Below are 9,693 nucleotides of genomic sequence, written 5' to 3'. Positions count from 1 at the left end.
ACACTGCCACACAAAGGCAAAAGGTCTTATCTCACACAGGGGCCCCAACCCTGAAAAATTCAGGAGCCTATGCCTGCTGCACTATTTAAATAAAAGGGATTAAGAATGTGGGCAGTCAGGTTTTATAACACATTAGAGAAGTTGCCAAAAAAGAATTAATTCACAGCCTGAGACCAATAACAAGAAAAAGTAGTATTTCCAATTATTGCCATTTGCAATTAATTACTCCACTTCTGCCACAACCAAGTCACTCAAATAAAGAGAATGAAAAGAATATTTTTTATTAAAAATATGAGGAGAAACAAAACCGGGGTGGGAGGAGAATCTCACAGGCTAGCAAGCGCAACTGCCAAGGTTTTGTTCTTCTAGCTTGTAAGAACTGAGATACCAAATGAAGGGGCACAGAGAGAACCTATTGTTTTGATCAAAAGCCTGTTCTGAAAATGGATAGCATTTTCAGGGTTGCAAGTATAACGCTTGTGTAAGGAAAAACTAATTCAACAATGCACAAAAACAAACCACGGAAAGGAAAACGACACTTTTTCTTTGGCTTCATATTCCCTACTAGGCGATGAAAAAAAGACAGCTGCCCTCTGGCTTGCTTTAGAAAGGGTTATCATACAGAAGTCACATACCCAGTGATTCTCACATTAAAGGAACACACTGAGAAGCAACCAAAGTGAATCTCTATGGTGACCTACAACATTTAAGCTGTATTGAACCACGGCTGGGAAAGGCTTTGGGTTGTATCAAATTGTGTTCCTCTGCTCATGGAAAGTTCTTGGCTCCTCAAAATCCTTTCAGTGAATGGAAGGAGGGAGATGGCTTTTACGAATTTCCTCTTTCTTCTGCAGCCCCCTGCGCCCCTTCGCACACTATTCCAAAGGGCCCCCACCCCCTGAAGCAAATTTACAGTTGGGGCTGTAGGGGGAAGAGAGTAAGTGAGCATCAACTCTCACTTCTATTCACTAAAGCCCCCAATGCAGGGTTTCACAAACTTGTTTTTGGACTACAACTCCCATCATCCCTATCTGGCAAGACCAGTGGTCAGGGATGATGGGAATCTTAGCCCGAAAACAGCTGGAGACCCAAATTTGGGGAAAGCTCCTCAAGTGCATTAAAGAGTCTTTCATGAGTGGAGGGACACAAACAGATACATTTCAGAATTTCTTAATGCATGCTAATAGAGTTGATTTCAAAAGTGGGGAGTGAAGTTTTAGAAAGACTCCTTGTACCATACCTCTTGGTGATGCTTGCTAGATGCTACACCACTTTTTTGCCTTGAGACAATTTACTGGGAGAGAAAGCTAGAGCAAGGACCTTAGAAAGCGTATTCTAGTGACTTTGAAACTAGAAAAATATGCAGTAAATGAAAACCAGCTGGCCAATAGCTGCAGCAGGAAGGTTTGCCCTTGATGGATGTTTATGTTTACCCTATGTACATCAGGCCTGCATGAGACCCAATACAAAAGAAAGGCAGACTGCAAGATCAGTAATAGGCAAAGCTTCATAACCCACTCAACCTGCTGTCATCAACATCTTGAAACGTTACCACAAAGATACCAGAACGCAGCTCAGAGGCTCTTTGTTTAAATGCTATGGCTGATTCTTCTCTGCAAGTCAGACTTGCAACAACTCCAAAGGGGCAAACACGGTGCTACCAAACACAGCTGCTTGTAATGGCAGAGGAAAGCAGAGGCGCACTCTGCCTCTGTGGTTTCAGTCTTCTGTAACCCATTTCTAGTGGCCTCCTACAAGTTTTGGAGTCACTCACCAAGACTGCCAACCTGTAAATCTGTTGTTCCTATTCTGTCCTGCCTCCTTAGGTTGACATTACAGTGACTAGACCTTGTCTCTGCAAAAGAGCAAAGCTTCATACAATCTCACAGCAAACATATCTACTGGGCTCTTGGGACCAAAGACTGAAGGTCCTTCCACTGGAAAAGGTTCAAGGAACCTGCAGAGCTCCAGATTTTGTTGGAACCCTAGCCAGCATGGACAAGGATGACAGAAAATGTGGCTCAACATTGGGAGGCTCAATGGTTGCTTATTCCTGACTTAATTATATTATGCCATGTTCAGACTCTTCCAGTTGCGTAACACAAAGCAACAACTGCCTTACAAGATCTAGCTAAGCATGCCTATCCCACTATCCCTATTTGTTGGTTTCTTTCTTTTTTAAGCACTGGATTCAGTTGGGATCTTGACTAAATTTAGACAGACTTTCTCCTCAAGCCCTGAAGAATTAAGCACACAAACTAAGAAAGCTTGCATGCTGCCATTTAAACCATACAACTTGTGGAGTTTATTGATTTAGTTACACCTGAAGACCCAGGATAATCATCTGGTTGAGTTATCAGGGACCCTTAACCTTGTTAAACACCTTTAAAATACTGAAAGCTTCCACCACAGTGAGTATCTTTAAAATACTGAACATGACACTGCAAACAATAAAACATCGTAATAAAAAAGGATATATAGAAAATATATTTGGTCATTTAAACATCCTCCCCTGGAAATATTTTGATTGAACAATTGAGAGCCTAATCTATCAGAAACTTTCATGCAAGTTCTACTGAAATTAAGAAAAGGAAGCATACCAGAAAAAACCCATAATTGTGCTTCAACAAAGCTTGCGTAACATATGCTCCCAATAGATTGTACCCCAAAACAACCAAAGTCTGCAAAATTACCTATACCAGGACGGTCCCAAAATGAATACATAACAAAACTAGGAAGGTACACAGTAGCTTGACCTAACCACAAACAAACATATATATATATATTAATTTGGGGAAAGTTAAAAGAGATACACATTTAATCACAGGAAGCTAATCAAAGTAGTTTCTAAATGAACTAGTTCTGTGTCTTTATTTATTCTCCAGTGCTGTATAGTCTGGTGTTTCTTTACACTAATCTCCATCCAGACTGCCTCTCCTCCCCGCCACAAATTCTCCACTGTACCTCAGTTAATATAAATTCACATTCAGAAATGATAATTTCCCCTATTCAATCAAAACAAGACTCCCCCCCCCTTTTAAGGCAGCATCTTAATCCCAAGAAATATTAAATATTTGTCTTCCTATGAATGTGGGGTGCAATTCTCCAAAATCTTCCAGTCAGACACAGTCCTTGTTCCTGAACACCACATGGCAATAAAGATTTGATGAGTCGTACTCCAGTATTGGAAACAGCCAGAAACTCATCAAACAAGGTAGCTATGCTTGACCGGGACATCTTTTTCTTCAGTCATAGCTCTCCGTTGCGTTTCCTCGCATATAAGCCCAGGCAGGCACATAATCCAATGCAACTAAGAAACATAACCAGGAGTAGGGCTAATGCATCGCCCGTATCCATAGCTGCCACAACAGGCAGCCCGATCAGGAGTGATAAAAGCACCAAGAAGAGGTGGGAAGCATTCCCGGTAGCGCCCTTGTTCCCAATCATTGTTGATCCGATGAACCTGAGTGAAGGGCTAAACACAAGAGGGGTGGGAAAGAGAGGGAAAGTTTGTCAACTTCACAACTGGCATGACTTTTGAGTACTGCTAAAAAAAAGTAGTACTCCTGCTCCCACCCACTTTGTGAGGTGTTGCTTATGATTGGCAGGAACCTTCCAAGCCATCAGAAAGAGACAAGTGGGACCGGCAACAAAATGTTTCAGTGTGGCGTTTTCACTATTCCAGTCAGCCATGTCCTTCAATAGCCCAATACATCCCACCCTCCCCTCATGCATGGCTTGCTGTTCACCTCCCCACAGTTATTTTGTATTCTCTGACCACTGAGCATGCTCAGTCTCCCCCTGAGCTGTGTTTGGGGTTGCCCCTCCTCTCAGGAGCTTTTCACCATAATTTTTGTACGTAAGAAAATCTCAGGGCTTTGTCAAGTCTGCTGATACTTTCCTCTTGTGCATGAGAGTTGCCATTTTGGCTACCTACGTAACAGGCACTTGTGCCTGAGCATCAGAAACAGAGGGAATGATTAGTTGAACAATGCAGAGAACAGGGAGAAAGGAGAAGATGACAGAGTGAGATATTTATTGGTTGCTTATTATCTTAGGATTTAAAGTTAGTTTATTATTGATAAAAATACTTATAAACTGTCATCTCCCCCCCAAAAAAATTATGGCAGCATACAATAATTAAACAACTTAAAATTCTAAGAACATAAAGTAGAGAACACATTACCAACACCGAATCAAATTAATTCTCTTAAAAACACCCGACAAAATAAAAATGTTTTCAGCAGGTGGTGAGATATCACAATGGAGGGCATTTGTCTGATTTCAATACAGTGTTCCAAATTATTTGTACCACTATGCTAAATGTATTGGTTTGCACAGCAACTATTTGACCAGCTAATGTGTTATGGAAATTCCAGCTCACTAGAATCCTAGAATTGTAGAGTTGGAAGGGACTACAAGGATCATCTAGTCCAACCCCCTGCAATGCAGGAATCTTTTTGCTCAACACAGGGCTTGAACCCATGACCCTGAGAGTTAGAATCTTATGTACTACCAACTGAGCTATTTTGATGAAAGAACATGCATTTATTGAGAATTCATTTATTGACAATTTTCTTCATGACAACTGTTTTGGGGGGTGATGGATGGAGTAATGTGGAGGCCACAGCAGACTGAGTGAAACAGGAAACAGGTACTGCAGATTGATAATCTGAAGTGAAATCTGCATTAATATTTTTTTAAAAAGAACTACAATAAAAATGACAGCTCATCTACTATATATTTTGAAAAGGGGTTTGTCTGTCCATCTGTTCTCTACACATTTGGACACCTCTCAAGATATCATTGCTAAACTTGGCATGAGGCGTTTCTGACGTGGGGGCCGTGCTATCTGTCCATGTTTAGTTGCTGGCTGCCATTTTGAATCCAGATGGCTGGCTGACACGTGACTTTTCTGTGGCTGCAACCCATTTTTTGGCATAGGCTTGGCTCTCTCTTGAGATAGCATTGCCAAACTCTGCTTCAGGGTTTCCGAGATGGGGGCGGCAAACTTAGTTGCTGTTAGGATGCCAGGCACCAATTTGATCCAAGATGGTGGATCAAAACGTGATTTTGCCCCATTTTTGGCACAATAGGTCCAAACTCGTAAACTGCACTATTTAAAAAACAAAATGTTTATTGGTTTCTAAAAATAGACATTCCCTGTTAGTTTACTAATACAATGCTTTATTTAAACACAGCAAATTTAAGCTTTACAGTAAGGGAAGTCTTATATTAAGCAGCCATGTATTTAAACACTAGCCTGGTAGCCATAAAATACAAGAAACACATGCAGGCTCTGTGCCTGCCAGAGACCCCAAGTGGGTTGAGGTCAGCGGTAGGGCACAAACTTTGCATTCACAAGGCCTCAGGTCTAAACCCCAACAACACCAGGTTGGTTAGGAAAGGTTTGCTGCTCAAAACCCTGGAGAGATGCCAGTAGTCAGCTGGCTTAGATGGAATGAATGTATATGGCAACTTCCTATACCACAGCAGGAAAAGCTCCCTCATCCACATGCCTCACAAAAATATAGCAGGAACAGAACTCTCTATCCTCTTTCTACCGACTCCCAGAAAAAGGGTAAACATTGAAACAGTAAAACAGCAAAACATTTTGACAGGTGTATATATAAGGATACAATAACAGAGGATTTTCTTCTAGCAACAAAGCAAACACTAAGGTCTAAATGGCGGACTAAGACTACAATCTGTAACCCACATACCTGGGAGTAGATCCATAGCTGTCAACTTTCCCCTTTTCTTGCGAGGAATCCTATTCAGAATAAGGGAATTTCCCCTTAAAAAAAGGGAAACGTTGACAGCTCTGAGTAGATCCACTGAATTCAACAGGGCTTACTTGTAAGTAGACAAGGTGAGGATTGAACACTGCGATCCCCCCCCCCCCTTCTCAAATCAACAATGAATGTGATACTTCTCTTAAAAGGAAGCAATGCCTAATATTTAAGGAAGCATTGGTTGAAGGGGATTCCAGCCCATGAAAGTTTATGCCCTAACTGTGGACTCTGCAGTTTCTGTTGCTACAGCAAACCAACATGGCTAACTACCCCTGTAGGAAGAGAGCAAGCTATATCCTTGGATAACACGGCAATCCCACGAACCACACAACCAGCAGTACCTTACCGGGGGGTAACAGCCTGTGTATTTAGGGTATTCCCTGGAGTGGTTGGCGCTGGGATCTTAGGAAGCTGACAGCCGTCCTGGACAACGCCTACTACTAAAAAAGAATAAGGGAGAAAACACATAAATCAGGCAAATCAAATCATCCTGAAACCACCCGAGGCCAGGAGGGAAAAGCTCCGTGCTTGGGAGTCACGCGCAGCGACACACGACATGGCCAGAAAAGAAACTTAAGCTGCAACTGGGAGTAACTTGGGGGCTCAACCTGTCAAGTTTTTGCTCCAAACGGGGGAAAGGGCGTTTTGAAAAGCATTCGGGCAACTTGAAACCCCAGAGCGGCTGCACCGGATCCTCCGGCGCCCCGTCTGCCCACCGATCCCTTTTGAGTAGCACGGGAGCCAAACTCGCCTTACCTTCCTGGAAGCGGCCATTACAAGCAGGGAAAGAGGAAGAGCGAGCGATTGGTTTGCGCCCTTCGGAACCGCCGGCGACTACAACTCCCGTCATGCATTGCGGGGGCTTCCCTGTTAACCCTTGATTAACCGCCCCGGTTAGGGCTTTTGCTAGAAATCCCGAGCAGGTTTTCAGCGCTACTCTATTATGATGAAGTCAGAGGAGAAGGAAAGCAGCCGTTTGCAATGCTTGCCTTTTCCCCTTCCAGCTTTCGGTTGCTTGGCGCTGCTTGAGCATAGGATTAGAAACAGAAAATGAAAAAAGGCGGTTTGCGTGATGGATTGCAGTCTTCACGCTGCTTTTTGAAGGCTCGCGGATTTCTGCTGACCGACTAATTGAATCCATTGTCGGCTTTTGACACCGGCGTGGGAGCAGCAGCAGACTCCGTGAGCCTAATAATTATGTTGTGAAAAGAAAGCGCTGTACGGCAAGTGGAAGGTGGGTGTGGAATCGCCCTAATGTAATACTTGATCCGGAGATCCAGCAGGGAAAAGAGCTATAAGCCAGCATAAACGGATGTCTCTCCCACTGCATTCTTGGTTCTGGGCGTTGCGGCCATACTGTCCAAGTTCTAGGTCACAGAGATACGCTTTTAGGGTTGCCAGCTCCAACCGCCCCTACCATGGGCATAGTCAGGATTTATTTTAGGGGGGAAGGAAACCCACCCATCATCAGCCTCCGTCCGGCTCTGTCTAGCAGCAGATTCGGAATGGAATGTCCCGACAACAGTTGTTTTCACTTTCTTTCGACTCCCAGCTTCTCAGAAAAATCTGTCCAAATCGTCAGTCATTTGAAAACTAGGAAGTTAAATAAAATTAACATCAGGGAGTACCTTTCGTGCAGTTAACAAGTATGTTTAGCAAAATTACAAAGAACACAACTCCCCCCCCCCCCATATTTTAAAAAATTATAATCTAAAACAAGTTTTTTTGGATTTGCCAAAAACCTTTTCAGCACTCCCTTCTCAAAATTCATCCTTTTTCCATTGCAGTGAGCATTTCAATCTCAAATACTCTGATTATTTCTATTTTTAGTTAAGTATTTTTTATTTTTTTACTTAATTTTGTGTGTGTGCGCGCGCACTACTGTTCTTTTCCCTGAGATCACTAGGCTCCAGCCAGGTGAGGGGAGTGGGTGGGAATGCCTACCCCCTTTCTTGGAGAGCACCATCATTCTTTGAGATAATAATAATAATAATAATAATAATTAATAATAATAAATTTATACCCCACCCATCTTGGGCGGCTTCCAACAAAATATTAAAATACAATAGTCTATTAAACATTAAAAGCTTCTCTAAACAGGGCTGCCTTAAGATGTCTTCTAAAAGTCTGGTAGTTGTTTTTCTCTTTGACATCTGGTGGGAGGGTGTTCCACAGGGCGGGTGCTGATGAGTACTTAACTGGCCAGCTACAGCCTTTACCTCGATAAAGGGACCAGTTTGGCAGGCTTCCTTTTGTGCATTCTACCTTCACAGATACAGAAATGAAGGCTTGGGAAGGGACCCAGGGTTCCACCCAGACTGAACCCCCTGCACACTCACAATATCCATAAGGGAAGGACTCATTGATAGAGCCTCCTGGTAAGAGTTGGTAAGGGATTCTTGGACATTCCGCTTCTGGGCGGAAAGCCAGGCTAGACATCTAATAAATATATGAACTAATATTTTCTAAGGTTGGCCTGCCTGATTGATGGAGATGTTTATGTAATTCAGGAAATCATACACATACAGCATCTTCTGATTTAGTGGCTGGATTTTATTTTTATGAAATTCATCATTTTGCACAGTTTCTGAGCCTGTAAGGTAAAGGTAAAGGTACCCCTGCCCGTACAGGCCAGTCTTGACAGATTCTAGGTTTGTGCGCTCATCTCACTCTAGAGGCCGGGAGCCAGCGCTGTCCGCAGACACTTCCGGGTCACGTGGCCAGCGTGACGAAGCTGCTCTGGTAAAGCGGTACCTATTTATCTACTTGCACTTAAAGGTGCTTTCAAACTGCTAGGTGGGCAGGAGCTGGGACCAAACGACGGGAGCTCACCCCGCCGCGGGGATTCGAACCACCGACCATGCGATCGGCAAGTCCTAGGCGCTGAGGTTTTACCCACAGCGCCACCCGCGTCCCTCTATTCTGAGCCTGCACTGTTCACCTAATAGAAGGCTTGGCCTACAGCCATATTCATAATATTGTACTCTGTGTATATGGAGGGCCTTTTCGTGTTTTATTAAATTTTTGAATGATAAAGCATATTTCTGGTTGTAGACATAGTACCTAAGCCCGGTTTCTATGTATTCAATATCTGGCAGGAAGCTGTCCCTGGCCGATTCTTTGCCTGTTTTAATGAGTGAGGTGGCACTTATAAATCACCCTTAGGAAACACATTTAAAGGTGTCTCAGATGGTGGTATGTTCTATACTTGGGGTGTTATTTTCTTTTAAGAATTGAGAGATGACTTTGAAAATTGCTCCTGTAAAAGAGCAAAGGGTATAAAAAGTGACCACAGGAGATGGTATCATTGCTTCCCACCTTTGTGCTTTTCTGGGTTCAGATAACTCTTTCCATATTTTAGGGCATGCTGACTTCCTGATCAATCAGCTTTTAGAAAGTGTCAAATACGTTTGCTCACATTTTATCAACTGAAACCATTTCACACCCCACAACTAAGTGGTATAACATGTAAGCAAACTTATTGGTACCCCCCCCCCGCCTCTTTAATAAAAATTACAGTATTTGTATAATTTCAGTAATGTATTGTGAACTTAACACTTTACATTTCACCTGTGTTCTTTATGGCAACATTGTACTTTGTATCTTAAGCAAACCCCATTGAATTGATTTCCTAATTGACATATTAAATAGAATATTTTCTGCTTGTCATTCTGATCTGTAGTTCTGGTCCCCTGTGCTGGGTATTTAAAATACCAGCATGCTGCCTCATCAAGAAAGAAATTGAAAATCATGGTTTAGAGCTGCCCACTGCTACTGCCAGGTAAGCTTTGGGCCAGTGACTCACTGATTTAGGAGAGGCCCAGCAGAAATCATGTTGCCAAGGCCCCTCCAAACTGAAGTTTGCCAGGATATGAGCTGATAAGTTTACTGAATCAAA

The 9,693-nt window shown here is 42.9% G+C and overlaps 1 protein-coding gene across 2 annotated transcripts; it reads right to left on the bottom strand.

Annotated features, from left to right (window-relative positions):
- Positions 1-265: 265 nt before the first annotated feature.
- SMIM30 (small integral membrane protein 30) lies at positions 266-6,702 on the bottom strand. Of its 2 annotated transcripts, none has more exons than XM_083400160.1 (3): positions 6,552-6,702; positions 6,142-6,235; positions 266-3,475 (listed from the first exon to the last, which is right to left on the bottom strand). In XM_083400160.1, exons 1-3 carry the CDS (start codon positions 6,643-6,645, stop codon positions 3,250-3,252), a joined length of 414 nt encoding a protein of 137 aa, XP_083256286.1. In that variant the 5' UTR covers positions 6,646-6,702; the 3' UTR covers positions 266-3,249. The 2 variants fall into 2 exon arrangements, with proteins under 2 accessions (XP_083256286.1, XP_083256287.1); XM_083400161.1 differs by having other exon boundaries at positions 6,142-6,232; positions 6,552-6,660.
- Between the last annotated feature and the right edge of the window lie 2,991 nt (positions 6,703-9,693).

This window comes from Podarcis tiliguerta (assembly GCF_965153285.1).
Source record: "Podarcis tiliguerta genome assembly, chromosome: 10".
Lineage (NCBI taxonomy): Eukaryota > Metazoa > Chordata > Lepidosauria > Squamata > Lacertidae > Podarcis > Podarcis tiliguerta.
This window is presented reverse-complemented; position numbering and strand designations above follow the sequence as displayed.